The following is a 24,210-nucleotide window of genomic DNA, read 5'->3' as shown; positions in this document are numbered from 1 at the left end:
CAAGAACGAAAGCGCGCTGTCACGGGAATGGCCGTGCTGCCCGCTTTATGCTTTCCCTCCCGTCTCCCTCCTTCCGCAGGTGATAGAACGGGTGAGAGAAACAAGATGTTCAATACTGCTTGTAGCACCTCTTTGGAAGAACCAACCATGGTTCCCAGATTTGATGCAGTTAGCAGATGTCGCCCCGTGGCCGGTACCGTTGAGGAGGGACCTCCTCTCGCAGGCCAGGGGCTCGATTTGGCACCCTCAACCGGAGTTGTGGTCCCTCCATGTGTGGGCGCTCAACGGTTACCCGCTGATCTCGCAGTGGGAGTGCTAAATACCATCACTCAGGCTAGAGCTCCGTCGACACGACGTCTGTATGCCTCGAAGTGGTCGGTGTTCTCCAGCTGGTGCACAGCTTGAGGATGTTCACCCCTTAGTTGTGAGGTGACGGAGGTTCTCTCCTTCCTGCAGGAGCTGTTGGATAAGGGCAGAGCCCCATTCACACTCAAAGTTTATGTGGCGGCCATCGCAGCTTTTTCTGAAACAGCGCTCGGTCAATATATTTAATATTTATATTGTTTATATTAGTATTTATACCTCAATCAATAACTTAGTTATGGATCATGATTATGCTTTGCCTGCACGTTCTGTGAAGCGCAAACGTACGGGTGAAATAAATGACCCAAGAAGGTTTTGGGACAAGAGAAGAAACAAGACACAGGTTGGAGCTGCATTTCCAAGATGGAGAGACCTTCGTGACAAGCTGAAACTACAGAGAGATGCCGAACTCGCTTGCATTCTAATAAAGAGGTATGCATCCATTCAGCTAACTATCTATCCGTATATTTTGTGAAATGATGATGTCTTGTGTAAAACGCAGACGGACTAGCTCTCATGTATAGTATAATGTAAATTCACATTTGTTCTATATCTAGCTGGATAAAGTAGCTTCAAATGCAGTTCACTTGATATTATGATTATGATATCTTGTTCGATATCATAGTATAAACGTAATTATAATTATTAACGAAAGGCGACCGTGTTTTTTTAACATATATTACTACTAGCTAGATGGAATATTGATTTGATAGGGGTCTGATAATTCATATATCTCTCCGTTCGAAAAGACGTGATTGTCAAAATACTAAGTTAGAATGAGTGCAGAATGTGGGGAGCAACAGAGCGCGTGTTCCAATGACAACAACTCCCATGAGCCCACGCTCTTTCCCGACGTCATCAAAGTACGTCTTATGTTATTATTTTGATTGAGTGACCCCTGGTGGCCAAAAATCCCATACTGTACATTTAAAACCATTTAACTATACGCTTCCTAAAACAGAATTTGGATTAATCAAAACAGACTGTCAGTCATCCATGGATCTATTTAGTTCTGAGACAGCTCATAATCTGTGTTCTGTGCAAGACGATATTTTCCACCCATTGTTGTCCAGAACACCACAACCCTCCGCCCCATGCACAGAGGAACCTTCCCTTCCCATCTGAAACCATCTGTTCGGACCACTGGACCACAATCCTCTGGAACAATCTGTTCAGGCTGATGGAGCGATTTCACAACGCTCCATATATTAACATACAGTAGCGTCCGAAAATATGAGGTTTTACATGAACACATAAAGTGACTCATAATTCAATGATCTACAATTAACAGGCATACGTTTTGTTATTTTAGCGACATTTAGCGATTTGATTATACACAAACATTTACATGCCTCTTAAATGTAAGTCATTTTAATTTGAGGATATAATTTCAATATAATCTCTGCAACAACAAAACAGATGCAAACACATCAATATAAATAAATAAATAACAATATAAAAATAAAATCCTGTAGAAATTAGATTGGCCCCTAATAAATGGAAGAATTAACCAAAAATCAACAAAACATGAGCATCGCTAGGAAATTTTTTGGGGCGCTATGTAACCCCCAACTGCACATTCTGAATCCTCTTTACTAAAATTTGGGATATTGATGATATGAGAATTTTATTTTTCCCGAACCTATGATAAGTCAAGCTCTCTCTCTCTCTCTCTCTCTCTCTCTCTCTCTCTCTCTCTCTCTCTCTCTCTCTCTCTCTCTCTCTCTCTCTCTCTCTCTCTCTCTCTCTCTCTCTCTCTCTCTCTCTCTCTCTCTCTCTCTCTCTCTCTCTCTCTCTCTCTCTCTCTCTCTCTCTCTCTCTCTCTCTCTCTCTCTCTCTCTCTCTCTCTCTCTCTCTCTCTCTCTCTCTCTCTCTCTCTCTCTCTCTCTCTCTCTCTCTCTCTCTCTCTCTCTCTCTCTCTCTCTCTCTCTCTCTCTCTCTCTCTCTCTCTCTCTCTCTCTCTCAGGCCACATCCATCAGTCTATACCTCAGAACAATATCATGTATAATTGACAACTCAATTGACAATAACCACCAGAAAGCATTACATATTCATTAAGTCTTTCATGTCAGTGCAAAAAGTCAAAGCCCTCTGATCTTTTGTGTTTTCTTTTATTTCTTTCCTTTTTTTGTGCCATCCTATTTGATATTCCAATATTATCCTCTGTGAGAGTGATATTGAAAGCGCATGACGGAGAGAAGCAGGGACGTGCCATTGTATTTGATAAGCACAAAAATCTGGAAAGTAATAATGAAAGGATTATGAAAACTATCTCCTCCTTTTCTAATGCTGTCTGGTCACATCAAGCACCACAAACGAGCACCTATAAAGACGGTGACCAGTCTATCACTGTGTTTAGAGAAAAAAAAAGAATTATTAAATAATTATTCTATTTTATTATAAATAATTTATAAGTATCTTTTATAATTATATATAATTATTTGTTTTATTATAAATCAGGGCTCTGAACCAGTTCAAGGAATGAAAATGAAAACCAGAAACGAACAAAATTTTGACAGGAACAGAACCAGAAACAGAAACGAAATCAAATTTTATAGTTCCGAACAGACTCGAAAATTTGAAATGGCCGTTAACCGGTTAATAACGTTATTTTATCGTTCCATTTAATATTTGAAATTTGCTGTTAATGAATCATGAATTCCAGTAGTATGTCCTATGCAAATGTGTCGCTGAAGCCAGCGAGTGAAATGTCGCTCAGCTGTGAACTCATCATGGGCAAGTCGCAATGGCAATGCATCACCCTTAGTTTATCTGAGGATATGTGAGATGAATTCAACAGATCACACATCAGCAGCACCTCTGTGAATGGAGAAAACTGAAAAACTAACCCCTATAGGCTTACATAAAAAGGAATATAGGCATATACACTAAATAAATTTCACTTAAATCATATTGACAGATTAACGAAACGAAAGAAAAAGTGTGCTAAATTACGGTTCATTGTGACACATTCCAAAGTTTTCGGAAAGGAAAACGAAACTGCAGAGAGAAGTTTTCTTTATTTTGCAAAATCTTTACAGTTTGTAATTATTTTGCAAAAGCTGACAGCTTTGAATAATGTCTTGCTTCTATAATGACCATCGTGCTGACACATCATTTTGGTTTATTAAAGCCTGTACATTAACAAAATAAAATAGAGTTAAAGAAACAAATAAAAAGTTAGACTGCTCCGTTGTACATGTTGCGTTCAGAGTGAACGCGCCTCACTGTGCTGATAAAGCCGATTTGAAGGATGATGTTTTATGTAGATAAAAGTACAAACAATAGCCTATATAATAAACAATATTTTAGCATCCAGATACGTCGGGAACATGGAAACATTTGGATTCGTGCCGGATGAGAGATACAGGCATCAGCTTCAGCTTAAATTAATTTGTTTTTGGATTGACGTTTTTATAGCCTAAACTTGTTTTGTTTTCGAGAGAAACTAATAGCTGTTTTTATAATGTTTGTAAACATTTTGCTTTAGACTAGATTTTAGCCTTCATTATTTCGTAAAGTAATAGGGCTAATAAAATGCAATGCCGCAAATGTAGTTTTTTTTTTTTTTACTTTTAAAACGCAATCTTTCATCCATGTTTTTTTTTTTTTTTTATGCAGCAAATATTTTTAAATATCTTAAAAAAAACTTTGATGTTTTTAAAGTGTTGATATAGATAATAGATTTTTTTTTTTTTTTTTGTAGCCTACATTTGGCCAAAATCTAGAAAAGATGACTAACCACAGCGGGTTATTGACTAACGTTAGATCTCTATTTTTTCTTTTTCTTTTTTGAGTAAATAAAACGCTGTAATTCATTATTATTACATTACTATTATTGTAGGGAGTAAAATTTAAGGTTAAAATGAATGTTCTATAACTTTAAAGTAAGATATAAAGGTAATATCACGAGAACAGAGACCCGCGATTAGAATTGCGGGAGAGAACAGTGTGCGCAAAGTTATGAGAGGTAGAGAGAGAGAGAGAGAGAGATGACCCACACTGTGTAATCAGATGTGGCTAATTTCTGATGTTCACCTCTTCATGTTTAATAAATCAAGAGTTATGATCTGCCGAGCTCCCTGTCGATGTCCCCCTTCCAACAAAGCCAACGAGCTAGCACATGGTAAGAACTGTAAAGCCAGCATATAGAAACGGCGCGTGTTACATTATTATTATTAATACGATTTTATTTTTCGCGCGTTACATTATTATTATTATTATACGATTGATTTTTCTTTTCGTTTTCAAGCCCTGTTATAAATAATTAAATTATATTTTATTTTATTTTATTTTAATATATCAGAACTGGAAATGAAATGCCATTAAACGTTTTTGCATGGTTTCTATTTCTGCACATTGCACTGTGTAGCCAAAGTTGTGCATTAGTTTCACATTCAGTGTGTACAGACAAATCTATTAACTGGAAACGAGTCCCATAATGCCTAGTAAGGATACTGAGCAGGCATAGTAATGTCAGATCTGAAAGTTTACAGAACTAAGAGGGCGAGAGACGTGGCAGTAAGGAAATGGGTTACCTTAAGATTTTCCCTTTCTCTCTCTACGCGCTGGAACTCCTGGCGCTCCTTGTCTATAGCCACCTCTTTTGTGGTGATTTCATCTTTTAGCTGTTCGAACATGTGGTTCACGATTTTAACCTTGCGTTTCATCTCAGCATTCTGATCCTAGAAGTGAACACAGGGAGGTTTGTGAGAGATCGCCAATAGACATAGACAGGTAGACAAGCACCCTAGAACATTCACACTCAAAACACACACTTATTCTTTAGTGCAGTGAGAAAGTGACACAACAGGATTGGGTCATCATCGAAAGCTGACAACAAAAGCCATTCATTTATGGATCTGAAAATCAGTCTTACACTTGAGTTTCATACTGCAGTTTTAATGGCTTCTCTCATTTGTTTCTTAAAGACCCTAAATGCAGTTTCCTTTCCTGTGCTGACATATTTTTCTATTGATGCATAAAATTTCGGCTTAACCCCTTTTATATTTATACAGCCATGAGGTCACATCACAGCCATGAACAATGATTTTCTAGCAGACTGCAAAGTGGCATTTGAATGCAAAACATTCTCATTCTGAAGGGAATTTGATTGGACAAAAATTTGTGTGGTGCAGGATGAGTATTGGTCCATTTTCCTGGAAGAAATCCTGGCAATGTATGCATACAAACACTAGTTTGGGATCATTGAGAGTATTAGTAGTAGTAGTAGTAGTAGTAGTAGTATTCAGCAAGGATGCATTAAATTGATAGTACAGTAGTAGTAAATGATTGAGCAGTAGCAGTAAAGACATATATAATGTTACAAAAAAAAAGTTTTTAAATAAATGAGCTTTCTATTCATCAAAGAATCCTTAAAAAATATAGCACATGAATTAATTACATTAAAAAATATATGAAAAACTAAAACATCATTTTTAAATTAATAATAATAATAATATTTTTACAATTAAACTTTTACTATATTTTTTATCAAATAAATGCAGGTGAACATAAGAGATTTCTTTTGAAAACAACCCCATACAGTAACGTATATGCTAAAGGTTAGGTTTTTAGGAGAACAGTAGCATACAGATAGCTTCAATGCTAATATACATTGACTAAAAGCCACACAAATTTTGATTTCACGTATATCAGTGCATGGATTAATTAAGCCAGAAACATACTGGAAAGACACGGGGTGAATAATAAGATAATTTTGGCAACATTTTCCTTCAACTAACTTGCTTAGCAATAGTGACAGAAGTGACAGTAGATCTGAACAATGGCATTCAAACCATGACAGTAGCGGACCTGAAAAGTGACTATGGAAAATGATAGTTCACACTAATTTTCCACTATTGAGCTACTCACGGCAATGCTGAGAATATAACCTGTGTTGCTTTTTGAACTGCATTCAGACACATTTTGCAATGCACCGATGCATGAAAATGAGTTTGCCTAGCTAGAAGCACCTGCATTCATGTACTTTTGTAGTTTCAGAACCAGAAGGGAGGCTACCTGCTATTTCCAACTTCGTACATATGGGGCGAATTCCTGGACAAAGATTAATGTTCATGCCAATTTACGCAAGCTACCGTGGGCCGTATTTCCCAAAGTCATCCCATGGATCTACTAGCCTCTACGTCTACTCTCATGCTCATGGGGAGCAGATCTGTAAGATGAAGTTCTATAAACACACATATACATTTACCTTGGCCTCAATCAGGTTCTTGCTGAAGAGGTTCCTCTCTGTCCTGACATCCTCATAGAGGTTCTGTTGCTGCTTCAGTTTTGTTTCAGCTTCTGCGATTCTCTTCTTATACTCAAATATCTGCATCTCCTTCAGTTTAATGTCCTCAATATTCTCAAGAACCTGAGAAGACAGAGACAGTGGGATTAGATCAGGAAAACCACTACTAGTCTATAGCTCTGTTTGAAACCTATCTGTTATCTATGGAGGCAGCTACTTTCTAAGCATCCTACCTTATGATTGACAATACAACGGTAACTCACATGTACACATATTTAGCTATATCACACAGTCAAAACACACTTGAATAATGCTTACAGTTCATTCAAAAAAACAATTTTTCAGTTTGTAGTCCTAAAACGAAGAAGAAAATGTCAAATTGTTTTAATATGTATGTTTAAGGCACGACTGTGTATGCTTTATGTTGTAGAACAAAACATGACAGTCACTTTATATGTTAAACACAAACCTTATTTTACTCATAAATCAAAAAACACTATTCTAAAAACCCCAGGGATCACCTTACATCATGACTAAACAGCTCTGTAGTGTTTAAGGTTAGCATGTTGCAAGTAACTCACTCTAATCAGAACAAAACACACAGTAAATTCAAGGACTGAGTAACATTCTTAACTTAGGTCATCGAAATGCATTCTGAATTACATCATCCCTGAAGGGTAAATATAATGCTGCTATAAAGCACTTTTTTCCATTTTTTTAAAGCCCAAGGATAACTTAAAGTTATATATTATTATTAACTTGATTAATCAAAGAGTTATATTAAAACAATCTAACTTAAATAAATGCTAAAAAAAAATACACTAAATTTATCAATTCATTTAATATACGTATGCAATAATAAAATGAACTGAACTCATCACTCCCAGTTTTTTAATAATAATTTATTATAGTAAATGTAAAGGTTATATTATAGGAAGGATTTCAAATATTGTGTTGGAAAGTGGGGTCAAAAAGTTGACAACCACTGATTTAGATGGAACATCTTGGATGAAAATGAGGGTGTCGCAATGCATGATTGCCTTATATGTGAAAGATAGAACTGATGCTACCATAGATTTTGATCAAAACAGGGTATAATGTGAGGCAACATCATTTTGTTACCTGCAGTTTCAAATAGCCTTTCTGCCAAAATTTTGGAATGGTGTTTATGTTATATTCATCGAGAGTTTATGCAACCTTCCATTGGTGCAAATACCAAACTTGAACTGCCTTTACCTTTTTCCCCATATGTCTTGTTTTGATTGGCTTTCTTTAACTCAGATACATTCACATCAGGAGAAGTTTAGAGAATCAAACAGCTTGCCTTTATTGAATTTCACTGCAGTCTGAATAGTTGCCAATCCATGTTAACCTTTCCCCTTGTGCATTTAACAAAGCACAAATATAGTTTCAGTGGGGTTTGGTAGAAATAGTATTTAGTCCTTAGCAAAATACAAGGGATTTTTACATTAAATTGATAGCAGAATGTGTCCAAGGCCATGCCATTCAAACTCACACGTGCTAGGGTTAAATAGCTCATGTAGAGACATTTTTGACAAAAGCTTTCAGACAGGCAAGCCAAACACATTGTCTCTGCAGAGTTAAAGAAAGGTGCATGTGTCAGATCAACCCACTGGTTGTAAATTCTCAGCCCTTCTGAAAATAGGGTGTATATAATCAACCAATGCATGCGAAAATAATGCCAGTCACTTCCCGTAAATTCAACAACTCACAATTCATAGTCAGCTCCGGGGCCTTATAAATCAAAACTTGTGAACACAGTATAGTTTCTCCATCATCTCCTCTATAAATCTAGCTAAATTCACTGATCTGAACCTAGCAAAAGTCATACTGTTTATCCCCTTAAATGTCATTCTGTAGGACAACACATTGGTTCTGTCCGCTGGGTGATTATGTGGAGCACCACAGTGCATAGATTCATCATTCATGTCAGATGTCAAAAAAATCTACCCTAGAAGATGTTAAAAAAGAAAAAGAAATATCTTTACATTACATGTCTATATCTACTAGTACATGAAAACACATCTTTTATAGAAAAAAAATATTTCAGATTATATATTCACATTCTTTTTGCACATAGGCCTTGCTTCATCACATAGCTTTTACATTGACTGCTCAGATAATGTTTTCAAATGATCTTTCTCATGTACAGATATAAACGAGAACATGCAAGCCCTTATTATTTAAAGATTCACCAATAAAATGCTAAGACATTTTAACTGTCTTATGATTCAGGAGTAAAGGACGATCGCCATAATGGTTTTCTATAAATAACATGCCATTAATGATGGTGGAACATTGGTGGAATGTAATGAGACAGTATGCGGGAGATATGTGCTGCCCTTATAAAAATTACAGACTAAAGATCTACAGATTTGTGTTTAAAATAAAATCTGTAAATCCAGTTAACAACGGTTTTCTAAATAACACTGCATAAAGGGGTAAACAGGTAATGCTGCAAATGACTGTATAATATCACTCTGTTTTCATGGATTGACTCAAAAACTTCTGCGCCAAGAACTGTGAAGAAAGATGGCATACTAGCTGAATGGGATGCTAACGAATAGCTTTCTTCAGGCATTATATACCTACTCTTTTGAAGCATGTTTCTTATTTTAAATCAGAAGAATGTTTATTCTCTGCATAGTACTAGCAAGCTACAGTGTGGAGTCAGATCTCAGGAGGAAATCTCAAAACCATTAGCTAAGAGCTTTTTCAACACGTCGCCTTGCTAATGCTTGCGGCTGCGCATTTTTTACCTGGAATTAGATTATTAACTTTTCAAATAAAACCCTCTGAAAGAAAGCAAATGTTAGCAATGCTGAATAAATGAAAGCAATGTTGTGTCTCAAATAGCCTCTGGTTCCTAGGAAACTGTGATAGCTGTTCCAAAATAAACACCTTCTGCAGCACAACCGCCATAGAGCTGAAAACTGAAGCCGACTACTTGTACTGTTTGTGTGTGTGTGAGACGAGAGTAATGGATGAATCTCTAGTTAGAAACAGCATGTCTGTTTTACTGTGGACTATGGACGGACGGACGGACGGACAGACAGATAGATAAGTCTGGAACATGTAAACAGACAAGAGTTTTGATTATTTTACTGCAAGAAACTGGCAATATTTTACAGTATAGATCGTCAAAGGATGATGCAGCCAGCTTACACAGAAATAGGAACACTATTATGTGGAATATATTATGTCTAGTCCTATCTGTCTGAGACAGAAAGAGAGTTAGTGGATGTGCCTGGAGCTAAATATAAACCTGAAAACAACAACAACAACAAAGAAAGAAAGAAAGAAAGAAAGAAAGAAAGAAAGAAAGAAAGAAAGAAACTGTAATTTTCTCATGTTAAAAGATCTCTTATAAAAGTATAGAAGGATATTCCGTGCTATTTTCAAAAGGAATTAAAAATTGCATTTTCAATTGCATTTTCCATATGTGGATGCATAAATTGTAACATAATCTAAACACAACTGCAAATCTTGTTTGCGTTTTCAATTTTGCAAACGCAGATGCATGCTCCATTACAGTGGGAATCATTGTGGCTCCTGCCGATTGCAGCGGATAGTCACTGAATTCGGGGTAAAAACTACGGAATTATTAATTATGTAAGGTGCCAGAATATAATGAGACCTGTGTTGTATGATCAGTTCATTCACACACATCTATCGGATTGCCAGCTGTCTTTAGCGGTGCCTTTACCAATGGGCTAGGTGCACAAGATGGCGCCGGTGAGCTTCAGCGATGCGAGTTTATGCATACTTACTTCCGGTCTTGCGACGCTCGCATTTACTATAAGGGAATCTTACATACGAAACTTGGCTAGATATATATAATCGAATATTTTTTTTATTTAACAGCAAATAGTGGTATATCAAAGACATGGGGAAACATCCTCCCTACATTTTTGCGTACCTCTTTGTGGAAATTCATCAAGATACAATGCGGAAATTGCTTTAATCTTCTGTTGATTATGCAGATAAGCGTCGACGTCAGGTTAATCAGTCGACAGGGATTTCTTCTTTCAAACACAAACCACTCAAATATGCAATACTTTACATTTTCGAAGAGCTGGTTTTGTTCTGACTGTCAAACGAGACGCACAGAGATTTCTGATAAAGCATGTTTTATTAACTTTATTTGATAACATAATTTATAGCCGTAACTGTACAGTTAAACGTAATGTAATTATGGTAGGTTTGCATTAATTAAAAGATCACTGTTTGCATTCATGTGTGTTTTTATCAATGTTTATTTATTTTGTGAAAGTTTTGCAGCATAAATCATTATCCGAACAGCACAGGTATATTGTTATTCTTTTGAGTTAATTATCAGATAAAACAGATATTAATATTAGTCATGTATTAGTTAATTGTGTAAAATAATAAAATATGTTGTGAAAATAATGATGAAAAGCACAACCGGAAATATCTACGCACACACTCACTAGACCGGAAATCCAAGATGGCGGAGATATGCAACTAGCCCATTATCTCAACTGTTAAAAGCATTCGGCACAATCATCTGTGAGTGATGTCACTTTCCAATACAAATGCTCCATAGTATAGTACCGCCCCCAACACTGATTGACAGGTTTCTGTGTAAGGCATCGAAAATTCTAATGCTAAAGGAATTGCGATTCCATTTGAGTTTTGGTAGGTTACATTTGTGACAGAGAGATGTGAAAAACCAGACATGGTAATAAAGATTGCTTTTTAAATATGACAGGCTCATAATTCGTAAGACATGGGAAATACAGTTGCAAATTAACTTTGCTTTTCCATTTGAAATTTGGCAGTCACTGTGCATTCGCGATTGTGTTTGGATTATGTCACAATTTAAGCTTCCACATATGGAAAACAAAATCGAAAATACAATTTGCAATTCCTTTTGAAAATAGCCTGGAATATCCTTTCATATAAAAAATCATGGTGAGATAATTCATTTACAGGAATAGTTCACCCTAAAATAATAATCCTGTCATTACTCACCCATATGACATTTCAAACCTGTATGACTTACTTTCATCAATGGAAAACAAAAGTTAAACTAGAATAGTCATGCTGCCTTTTTTTTCAATACAATGACAGAGTTCAGTAAATTATAAAATAATTAAAATTTTTGGTTGACTGGCCCTTTAAGAAATCTAGATTATTGATATAAAGTTGAAATACCATCATGTAATAACAACAGGATGAGCATCAGACTTAGTCAGACTGTTCTCTAATTATGTTGTTCACAGCACGCTTGATTTAACTTGATAGTTGTCCATTATACCCAAACAAGTCTGCCCTTAAAGGGTTAGTTCACCCAGATAGCAAATTTATGTAATTAATAACTTACCCTCATGTTGTTTCAAACCCGTAAGACCTCCGTTTATCTTTGGAACACAGTTTAAGATTTTTTAGATTTAGTCCGAGAGCTCTCAGTCCCTCCATTGAAGCTGTGTGTACGGTATACTGTCCATGTCCAGAAAGGTAAGAAAAACATCATCAAAGTAGTCCATGTGACATCAGAGGGTCAGTTAGAATTTTTTGAAGCATCGAAAATACATTTTGGTCCAAAAATAGCAAAAACGACGACTTTATTCAGCATTGTCTTCTCTTCCGTGTCTGTTGTGAGAGAGAGTTCAAATCAAAGCAGTCTGGATATCCGGTTCGCGAACGAATCATTCAGTTCACCAAATCGAACTAAATCATTTTAAACGGTTTGCATCTCTAATACGCATTAATCCACAAATGACTTAAGCTGTTAACTTTTTTAATGTGGCTGACACTCCCTCTGAGTTCAAACAAACCAATATCCCGGAGTAATTCATGTACTCAAACAGTACACTGACTGAACTGCTGTGAAGAGAGAACTGAAGATGAACACCGAGCCAAGCCAGATAACGAACAAAACATTGACTCATTCACGAGTCAAGAACCGTTTCTGTCAGACGCGTCCGATTCGTGAACTGAGGAGCTGATGATACTGCGCATGTGTGATTCAGCGTGAAGCAGACCGACACACAGGGCGTCTGAACTGAACTGATTCTTTTGGTGATTGATTCTGAACTGATTCTGTGCTAGTGTTATGAGCGCGGGTAAACCGAAGGCTTGAATCAAGGGCAATCATCGCAAATGACGCCATTATACGTCGAGCGCAAAAGAACCGGTGAACCGTTTTCTTCAAACGGTTTATTGAATCGAACTGTCCGAAAGAACTACTGCTGATCCGAAAACCGATGCAACCGGTTCTTCACTCGTGAACGAGTCAGTCTATTGTTCGCTATCTGGCTTGGCTCAATGTTCATCTTCAGTTCTCTCTTCACAGCTGTTCAGTCAGTGTACTTTTGAGTGCATGCATTACTCCGGGATATTGGTTTGTTTGAACTCAGAGGGAGTGTCAGCCACATTAACAAAAAGTTAACAGCTTAAGTCATTTGTGGATTAATGCATATTAGAGATGCGAACCGTTTAAAACGATTCAGTTCGATTTGGTGAACTGAATGATTCGTTTGCGAACCGGATATCCAGCTGCTTTGTTTTGAACTCTCTCTCACAACAGACACGGAAGAGAAGACAATGCTGAATAAAGTCGTCGTTTTTGCTATTTTTGGACCAAAATGTATTTTCGATGCTTCAAAAAATTCTAACCGACCCTCTGATGTCACATGGACTACTTTGATGATGTTTTTCTTACCTTTCTAGACATGTACAGTATACCGTACACACAGCTTCAATGGAGGGACTGAGAGCTCTCGGACTAAATCTAAAATATCTTAAACTGTGTTCCAAAGATAAATGGAGGTTTTACGGGTTTGAAACAACATCAGGGTAAGTTATTAATTACATAAATTTGCTATCTGGGTGAACTAACCCTTTAAGTGCCAAACAGTTACTGTATTGAAGTGTGTATAGAGTGGCACACACACAAACATACTGTTGTGATAGCAACAGTATTATAAAGTCATCAGTAAGATGACTCACACAAGCATGAAGTACTACAGAGTGAAGAGACAGCTCAACACGCTGCAACTTAAGAAAACACATGAAAATTGAAAAAACATCTTCATCAGTTTGACAACACAAGTGTTGCAAATCATCACAACACATGCATAAACGAAACGAGCTGCAAATCATCACAACACATGCATAAACGAAACGAGCTGCAAATCCTTCACAACACAAGCATATAGTGAAACGCGCTGCAAATACTTCACAACACATGCATATAGCGAAACGCGCTATAAATCCTCACAACACTTGCATATAGCGAAACGCGCTGCAAATACTTCACAACACATGCATATAGCGAAATGCGCTGCAAATCATCACAACACTTGCATACAAGGAAACGCGCTGCAAATACTTCACAACACATGCATATAGCGAAACGCACTGCAAATACTTTACAACACTTGCATATAGCGAAATGCGCTGCAAATACTTCACAACACATATAAATTAAGAAACGCTGCAAATCCTCACAGCACATACACATTAAGAAACAATTAATGAAGCATTGCAAATTTATTTTCATTAACCTTGAAATTATATTTAGTTGAGAATATTAAAGTTAGCCATCTTAAGTAACGTTTTACATTTAATCATGTAATTATTCAGCTTATTTAGGCTAATAATATCCAAAAGATAAAGGAATCATGGTGGTTTAAAAAACACCATGAAAAAAAAAAACCTCACCTTTCAGTTCACCAACAACTCCACTGACCAGTAGCCACTGCACGATAAACAAATCCAAGTCGGGTCCAACACTTTTTGAGGTCTCCTTGAAACATTTCCATTGTGGTCAGTGCTATTTGCAGCGCGTTTGTTAATTGCATGTGTTGTGAGGATTTGCAGCGTTTCGTTATATGCATGTTTTGTGAAGGATTTGCAGCGCGTTTCGTTATATGCATGTGTTGTGATGATTTTCAGCGCGTTACGCTATATGCATGTGTTGTGATGATTTGCAGTGCGTTACGCTATATGCATGTGTTGTGATGATTTGCAGTGCGTTTCGTTTATGCATGTGTTGTGATGATTTGCAGTGCGTTTCGTTTATGCATGTGTTGTGATGATTTGCAGTGCGTTTCGTTATATGCATGTGTTGTGATGATTTGCAACACTTGTGTTGTCAAACTGATGAAGATGTTTTCTTCATTTGCTGATGTTTTTTCAATTTGCATGTGTTTTCTTAAGTTGCAGTGTGTTGAGCTGTCTCGGCCACCGTAGAAATGCCTTCAGGGATTACAAGACAAAAACCAAGAGACTCTCAGCTCTCAACAACTCTTAGAAAGTAAAACATAACAAGAGAAAGAAATGTTAGGAGATTTAGAATATTTTTCACTCTTAGGCCTAAAACTTACTTTATGCTAGTACGATTGTAAATACATCAAGCAACACAAGATAGATTGAATTTGTGAAGTTTTGTGGTTAAAATGTGGTTAAAAAATGAACACAATTAACTTCAAGGTGACATTCTCAATCACTCACTGAGCAATGGCTAAAGTGTGTGTGTGTGTGTGTGTGTGTGTGTGTGTGTGTGTGTGTGTGTGTGTGTGTGTGTGTGTGTGTGTGTGTGCTATACCTTCTTGGTGAGCTCACTGGCATCGTTTATGTAGCGATCCCTCTCTTTCTCCAGCTGGTAGATGATCTTTCTCTGTTTCTGGGCTTCGTCCCTGTAGTTTAAAATCTCCTGTTCCAGAGTCTTCTTTGATTGTTCATGTAGCTTAACAATGGTCTGCTGTTTGTCCGTTTCATTGGCCGCCTTGATCATATTCTGGAACAAAAACGTGCACACCGACACAAGAGGTTACACTAAAGATCAATTTGTAAATATACTATCAATTTGTAAATATATAGCAAGAGTAACTCAAGAGTTGCAGAAAATAGACATTAAAAAAAAAACAAGTTTGAGAATAGGATGATTTTATTCTGTGAGGTCTTGATGTTCAGTAGATCAAAGGATTGACTCTCCAAGGTAAGCTGATATCAAAAGTCATGTTTGTACACTACAGTGTGTGTGTTTGTGAGACAGAGTGTCTCCTCTGGATTAAATATGAATATAATGTTTTTTTCATATGCACAATAGCAATGCAATATTCAGCATGTCAGCAGAAACATCGTGCACCTTCTCTTGTTTTCTGAAATCCATCTGTGCATCATAACTGCGTGGGGAAGCTATGAGAACTCTGAAAAACCAGAACCGCTGCAGAAAATTAGCCCTTAGGACAAAAATATAATAAAGACTCAACGAAAAGCTTACCTGGTGTTCAGATTAGTTTCAGGAGATCAAACTAAAAGAGCTAAAACAACATGTGTATGATGCATTTGATTAATTATATGATAAACTATTTAATTAATCAAATAATAATCTTAAACAAAGAGTCATTTTAGGGGCTTTTTAAAATGTGTGATTAATTTGATTAATTATCTGATATATTTAATTAATGAAATAATAATCTAGGTAAATAAAGGTTTTAAGGGCTTCTTATGTGTGTGGTTCATTTGATTGATTATTTGATATATCATTTAAATAAATAAATGTTTTAGGGGCTTTATATACAAATAATAATCTAAATAAATTAACACAGTTTTTAGGTCCTTGTTATGTGTATGATTATTCTGATTAATTATCTGATATATTATTTAATTAATTAAATAAACTAGATAAATACATCTATTTTTTAACAGTTTTTTATGAGGGTGATTTATTTTAATATTAATTTAATACTTAATTTATTAAACACAAATAATAATCTAAATAAATACAGTTATATTAATAAACTAAAAAATATATAATCAACTGACAGCCCTAGAAGGACATGGTTTTGTCCCTTTATTTTATTCCTTACAAGTGTATTTCTTTGAGGTGGTTTCATTACATTTTGTAACGTTTCGTTCGATTTTGTACATTTTGTCTGAGGTTGTTTTCAAGACTTTTTTTAGAAAAACATTAGTAGTAAATTAGAAACATATCCGCACACCTTATTCAGGATGTCCCTCTCCCGCACCAGTTCATCTATAGCTTTCTTGTCCGTATCCATCTGCTTTTTTGCTATCTCCATTTCTAAGAAAAACAGAAAAATAAAGCACTTGTTACTTTTTCGTTTTTTTATTATTTTTTCAAAGCCAGCAGGACATGGCGCTAATTGTTACTTTTCTTTTTGAAAGGCTTTGTGCTAATAGGGTTGTTTTCAGAAGCACTTTCCACATTCTGTCAAGGACCAATGTAAAATAATTACACAATTCAAAAAGCCCATTATATGGCTGCAGACATAAGGAGGTAGAAAAGAGAACTGGGACATGGAAAGACTGAGGGAAAGAATGGGAAGGAGCGAAAAAGGAGAAAGGAATGGTGACGTGTCTTGGCTGTCAGCGAGCAGGCATGCATGAGTGGACGTTGCGGGGCTGCACTGTCATGTGAAATGGCCATTCCATGTTCTGTCCTCCGATGACCCTGCCACCTCTTCTCCTCGGACGGCCAGCTCACTGACCCCGCTGTCACAGCCCATCTCATCAATCACCCAGCCAACTCTGATTAAGTTGACAACATCCATCACTGTGGAAACCCCGATTAAAATGACAACAGGGTTCTGGCTCCATCCATCAGCCGTCAATTCGAACCGTCCAATCAGAGCCAGGAGACTTTCACTAATATGAGGATTTCTTTATAAAATACTGGCTTGATGACAAGTCTGATTATTTGTCAAACTGGACAGATGGCATCAAGGACACTGCGATAAATTAAGTGCAGAGTAAGTGCATACATTTTCCATACACAAGAAATAAGAAACGTTAGATATATTTCATTGTGTTCTAATTGGATCACAGGACAGCAGAGAGAAACATGCTTAATGCAAATAAAAAAAACTATTAACCATGTAATAGTTTTATCATCTTTTAATACAGTGTTGAGACATCACTTAAAGTCTAGTATAAAATCTTGAAAGTCTTGAATCAAAGCCAGCTGTGTAGAACTACTATATATATTCCAAAACACAGAGCGCAGGAAACAGTTTCTAAAATATTACTTGAAAGTTCACACTCACATAAAAGAAGTGCAGAAGTCTGTCTTTTGCTCAGCAATACTAACAACCTACTCAGACAAAGCTCTCTGGATTACAGGTCAGATATTCAATAATTGATGAGACTGATGGAAGTGTCCAGCTACATTGCATTGGCCCTAGGGTTTCCCTGAGCAGTGCAGCTTGTATAGTGTCAAGATAAGACTAAGGTTAAGCACCAGCAGTCCACAAACCTCGTCATTTAGCAAATGCTTTGATCCAAAGTGACTAACTTTACAGGGACGGTCTCACCGGAGCAACCTAAGTACTATATTTAATGACACAATGCTGATGGATCAACATGCAGCATTCTGTTTAGCAGACCAGATCTTTACCATTACACTATCTACCACACTGCCCCCAGACACAGCTGATGCCATTAGGATCCACTACCTCTCCTGAGAAATCTATCTTCACATGCTCAGCTGGGATGGACAGATCATGGGTCTCATCAGGGTAATGGATGCTGGTGTTGGCGAGAGGTCACAGAGGTTGGAAGAAGAAAGAATGGGTGAGCACTGATTAAGTGTAGAAGTGGGAAAAGTAAGTGATGGAAGACCAGAGACCAATCTGTTCAAGAACAGACTCAGATCATATGTCATTCACTCCAGGTGTGCATCACAGATATTAATACATAAACTACCACAAGACGAAACATTTACACTGAATATATTTGAAACATAAAAGCACATGGATATCTTTAATGGTGGTTTTCAAACCGTTTTGCTTCACAGCCCAGATTTTACACTGGACATGTGCCCAGGCTTTTTTAGCCAATCAGAAACACTCTTTGGTTCTTAACCATTGCATGATGTTGTGACAGGGCATGATTTTGGATTAAAGACATGAGATTCAGGCTCCGTCTGAATTTAACAAAACACAACCTTCAAGACATCGCCTCTGTGTCAGATCTTGTTAATTTCATTACCAACACTTCTGTCATTAAATACCTGTGACTATTTTCATAATTAGAATGAGAGTTAATTAGTAGCCTGAGTATCATAGCATTTGCAAAAATAAACAATTTATTGCAGATGGACGCGCTGAAGAGATATAATGATAATTAGAAATGATTCAAAACTAAAACTGTCAATTACTCCCAATTTTTATGAAGCTTGCAATACCACACAGACCTTTCCTTCTCATCTGAAATGTCTAAATTTCTCTGAAACAGAAAGTTATTACAATGTGATTTATCATGCAGATAAGATTTAATCACTCGAACAATAATCAAACATACTTTACTATTGTTTATAATCATTTAGTGCCAGAAGTATGATTCTTTTTAATGAATCCGATTGTTCTAAATGATTCATATGGAGGAAAGTTTTATAAAAGATTAACAGTTTTATAAAATTTAATTTTCAAATTTTATTATATTTGTCCAAGTTAAAGTTATTACACTAATTGAATTTGTTATTGTTTATGTGCAGGTAAATAAAGCTCTTATTAATATATCTATATATACATACACCATCTGATAGTTACATATTTAAAAAAAATAATATTAATAATTTGCCCATTAAACAGCGTTGATGTAGTTTTCCACAAACAAGTTTGACTGTATACTACTTTAAATAATAAGAAGCTTGCGCATGGTAAATAACAGTTATCTAACCTGCCATCTAGATTTTCAGATCAGCGGGAAAGAACAGGAGGCGAACAGGATAGTATTTACCAGTGGAAATTTAAACCAGAGATGTGGAGTGCAGAGTAAAGAAAAAAAAATTTCAATTAGATGTATTCATTGTTTGATTGTAATTGCTCTCAGCTCTGTCTTCCTTCAAAACTTATTAACTCAGTTTTAAAAAAAAAAGAAAGAGAACAAAGAAAGGAAGATGAGGGCTTTTGAACAGATGTGGAAAACAGAAGTCTTAACTCAAGTCCTCTTGATATTGTTAGTCAAGGTTTCTTTCCCTGAAAACATGATAATTTAGTTTTAAATTGTCCATTTTGCATACTCTCTTTGTGCAAGCTGTCACAACAGCCACTGCTGCACCAGTAATTCAGAAATCGAAAATTGTGTTCTACATATGCAGCATTAATCTGTCTCAGTCATGTGACGTTTCCGTTCATCCTCCATATTTACAGCTGTGAGCAGGGTATCGCTTTCACGTGTTTTTGAATTCATTGCCATCACTTTGCTCTGCTGATGACCAAGATGAATGAGTAAAACAGTTGAATAAAGTTTGGAATAATTAAGATTTTTTATGTTTTTGAAATAATTCTTATGCTCACCAAGGCTGCATTTATTTGATCAAACAACCAGTAAAAGAGGGTAATGCTGCATTTTCTTGAAATAATCTAGGCTGGAGAGTACAGTACTAGTACAGTGATAAAGATCTGAATAGAGCAGTGGAATCGCAAAGGATTTGATTGAATGTGTAATTATATGAATGTAGAAATTCATTTTACTACAGTGGCATTTCATTTTCATACATATTTAAATAATACTTTTATGCTGTAGAGTTCAACTGTGGGGAAGTGTGTGTTTTCTTGCCTCTCTCCAGTCCAGTGATTTGATTCTTGAGCGTTTCTCTCTGGTTCTCCACCTCCACTTTCTGCTCCTCCACCTGTCTGAGTCTCCTCTGCACCCCATCTCTCATTTTGGTAAGTTTAGCATTCTCCTGTTTCAGCTGGGCTACTTCCTCTTCTTTCATCTGAAGCACACAGGACACGAGCCATTAATGTCTGTGTGTGTACATGTGCAGCCCAAAACTATTCAGCCAGTTAAAAACAACCAGAAAACCTGTAGCTATAAAAAAAAATTGAATATATACACTCTCGTTCAAAAGTTTGGGGTTGGTAAAATGTTTAATGTTTTTGAAAAAATAGACTTCTTATGCTCACCAAGCATAAGTAAAAACAGTAATTTTTAAAATAACTTTTTCTATTTTATTATATGTTAACTGTAATTTATTCCTGTAATTGTTCAGCTGCCATTAGTGTCGCATTCAAAAATAATTATAATATGCTAATTTTGTGCTCGGGAAACATTTCCTATTTTTTATCAATGTTGGACACAGTGCCCATATTTTTGTGGAAACTGAAGTTCAGAAGAACAGCATTTATCTGAATAGAAACATAAATGTAAAACTATTTACTGGCACTTTTTATTAATTTAATGAAACCATGTTAAAAAAAAATAAAAATAAATACTGACCTCCATCTTTGAAAGGTAGGGTAAATTAAATGTACTGTATAATTTTTGCATGCCATTTAAACACTTATGCTTCCGTGGGCTTGGAAGTGCGTATTGTTTGGAATATGTGTTTATATCAGCACTGTGAATTAAATAACTGACTGACTGACTAATATAAATGCCTATAGATACACAAGAAGATAACTGCTGGAGAATAAGCTGAACACATGTACATGTATAAGAAGCAAGAGTGATCTAGAATGCTGAAACTGTGCCCCCTTGTGGCCAACATGAGGTTTGTGCTCATTACTCATTCACACTGACTCAGAGGGAGAGCTGGGAGTGCCAACACTACCAAGTAAATTAGAAATGGGAATCTAGTTTGTAGAACTGATGTGCAGGTTGACTTTGCCACTCTCTCTCTCTTTCTCTCTCTCTCAAAAGTGTTGTGGATATAGAAGAAAGCCTCACGTGTTCAGTCAGTCTGTGAAACAAAATTTTCTTTTTGTTCCCTTATTGGTCAACACTTCACTACAAAATGACATGCTCATATTAAACAGAATTCCTAAGAATACAGCTTAAGCTTATCCTGCAGAGAGGTGCATTCATCCCACTGATCTCCCACCAGACTCGAGCCACTACAATACAAGGCAGAACAAAGAAAATACAGGGCATTTCATTTAATGTAACATTTGCTGTTTTAACCCTCACTGTGACTCAGTTTGAAGCCTGACAGAAGTTTTGAGCAGAAAAGATCCATCATTAGTCTGACAGGAGAGGAAGAGGGATGGAAACCTTCATCATCTAGAGCTCTAATTATATAAGAGTGAGAAATGTTTGTCCAATTTTAAGAGGGCAGCTCCATAAATCTGTAGATTTGAGTATGTGCACCTACAGTTTGATGCCTAGAAATGTCTGCCAAGTACTGTATGCATCATTTTTTATTGCTCTCTAGTAATGAGGTGAAGTTCTGTAAGCATACTGTAAGGACAAAATTGTCCCCAGACTTTAGTTCAATTAGTTCAAATCTCCTTTGAGGAAATTCTGGCCTCAAATGTAAAATGCAAATGCAAGTATATGCAATTAAAATAAAAAATTACCTACATTATTTGGAACCAATCAGTGATCGTCACTAGAAAAACTAGATGAATAAATTCTAAATAACGCTGTAATGAAAATCTCAAATGGCAAAATCCCATTTTGAGGCATCTTCATTTGAAAAAACAAACAACTGAATAAATAAAATATATTTTTTTAATCATATTTAAAAAAAAAATTTTATAGAGGTTAGTTTATAGTGCTTAATAATTAGTCCATAGTATGTCCTCATTTAGTTAACTAATTAAAGATTAATTAACTAAATAGATTAGTGTGTGTGTGTGTGTGTGTGTGTGTGTACCTTCAGGTCCAAAGCTCGCTGTTGGTTCTGTTGGGAGAACTGCTCTAGGCTAATGCCATTTTGTTCATTATCCTGCTGGAGTTTAGAGTTGCGATGTTGGAGTTGTTCCATTTCTTTGCTGGTTTTCTCATTTATAATCTGTCAAAAGAACACAAATTACTTTCGCAAGTTCTGCATGTGTGTATACGTTTGTTCCCAACCTAGCTATATGCTGTGTGATAAAATAGTAGAAAAATGTCTTCAGATATTAGCTAAATCTGACAAACTGTTCCTCTAGAGAGATTCTCAAATGGAAATGCTGTTCATTAAGTTGAAAAATGCAGAAACATACAACTTTTGTAACGTTTACATGTCCTAGTTATTGTTTAATAAAGTTTTCTTCAACGATTTTGGCAGTTGAACTAAGTGACTTTATGTCACTCCCTCTCCCACTGACCCTAGATCAGAGTTTCGTACTTTGTGTTCCTGGAGCTGTTGTTCCAGTTTCTGCTGATCATCTTGCAAGCGCTGGCTATGCTGAGTAAGAGATTTAATCTCTGAATGTTTCGACTCCAGGTCAGTTTGAAGCTGCTTCACTTCCTTTTCCAACTTCTCTTTCCTCCTGGTTTCCCGGTGAATCTCATTCTGACGCACCTGGATGTCCTGCTGGAGCTGTGACAGAGAGACAGTTTTGTTCCAAATGGCATAAATTGCAAATGCCTTCAAAGGGCACTATCTATCTATCTATCTATCTATCTATCTATCTATCTATCTATCTATGTATGTCTGTCTGACATACTGTTCAGACATCATAAGAATCAGAATTAAAATAATTTTTAAATGGAATACATTCAGAGTTTAAAGTGGTTTGTCAGACCACTTATTGATTTTCTATACACAGTAAACAATTGAAGATTTATTTTGCCAGGGAGGTGAGGGGGAATCAAGTTTGTCCAAATGTACAAGTTTAAGTGCCACATTCACAGGATTTATGTTCCATTTCTCACAGCATATGAAGATCCAAGATAGAAACTACTAGTTATTCTTAGACGTTTGAAGAGTAACAATCACCACACACCATATTTCAAATATTGATTTGCTGACACAGATGGACATTTGAGACAAAAATGCTTTAATTTATACTAAAACGTTTTCATAGTCTTAAAATCGGGAAAACAGGAGTAAAAAAAACCCCATCTGATATTGATTCCAGTGATAAAATGAGCCAATTATATTTTTGATTTAATGTTCTTGTTTGTTATATGTACACTGCACCCTCGCATAAAGTTATCACAAGACCCAGTGGTGCCATACACAACGTTTTTTATGTAATACCTGAGCAATCGTGTCCATGGCTTTGTTCTTCTCAGCCTCTATCTCCTGCTGAGCATCAGTGGCTTTAGTGAGGTTCTCCCGGAGAGTCACCACCTCTGACAGCAGATTGTCTCTCTGCTTGGTAAGGTCCTCTTTGATCTTCAACAGATCGCCCATGCTAGACACATTCAAAGAGGTTTATGAACAAGCTTTGTACCCCATACCCACCAGAACACCTTAAAAAGATCCTCTGAAGGCCATTACATAGCATATACCATAGCGCAAAGTTATGAATAAAAATAAAAATTAGAAAAAGATTTGTTAAAGGCATAATATATATATATATATGCAAGATAAAAGTGTGTAACTGCCTGTATTCTATACCAGAATCAAAATCAAAACATAATGTTGTATATCATTCACCTGTATTCTTGGCCCTCCGAGACTCCAGCTCCTTTTTCCATAAGCTTATTGAGACTGGTTATATCCTCCTTTAGTTTCTGGATTGTTTCTTTTGCCTGCAACTCCTTTGCATGTGACGCTTCAACCATTTTCCAGGCCTTGTCAATTTCCTAATCGACAGTAAAATAAACAGATAATTTGCTAAGGCAAACGATGTGGAAACAGCTCTAAATTAGGTCTAATGTTCTACCATATATGAGGACATCATGCAGAGGTCATCGT

The 24,210-nt window shown here is 36.3% G+C and overlaps 1 protein-coding gene across 1 annotated transcript in view; it reads right to left on the bottom strand.

Moving 5' to 3' along the window:
* The window catches only part of cfap58 (cilia and flagella associated protein 58), a 91,605-nt gene that overhangs the window by 65,766 nt on the left and 1,629 nt on the right, over positions 1 to 24,210 (bottom strand). The window contains exons 3-11 of the mRNA XM_059552748.1: positions 23,950 to 24,098; positions 23,548 to 23,704; positions 22,690 to 22,884; positions 22,234 to 22,371; positions 20,193 to 20,352; positions 16,613 to 16,695; positions 15,214 to 15,405; positions 6,579 to 6,740; positions 4,903 to 5,049 (exon numbers count right to left, since the gene is read on the bottom strand). Of these exons, the coding sequence (XP_059408731.1) occupies positions 4,903 to 5,049; positions 6,579 to 6,740; positions 15,214 to 15,405; positions 16,613 to 16,695; positions 20,193 to 20,352; positions 22,234 to 22,371; positions 22,690 to 22,884; positions 23,548 to 23,704; positions 23,950 to 24,098 (1,383 nt within the window). The remainder of the gene's footprint in view (positions 1 to 4,902; positions 5,050 to 6,578; positions 6,741 to 15,213; positions 15,406 to 16,612; positions 16,696 to 20,192; positions 20,353 to 22,233; positions 22,372 to 22,689; positions 22,885 to 23,547; positions 23,705 to 23,949; positions 24,099 to 24,210) is intronic.

Source organism: Carassius carassius, chromosome 6 (assembly GCF_963082965.1).
Source record: "Carassius carassius chromosome 6, fCarCar2.1, whole genome shotgun sequence".
Taxonomy (NCBI): Eukaryota; Metazoa; Chordata; class Actinopteri; order Cypriniformes; family Cyprinidae; genus Carassius; species Carassius carassius.
The sequence above is the reverse complement of the archived record's forward strand: the minus strand, read 5'-3'. Positions and strand labels throughout refer to the sequence as shown.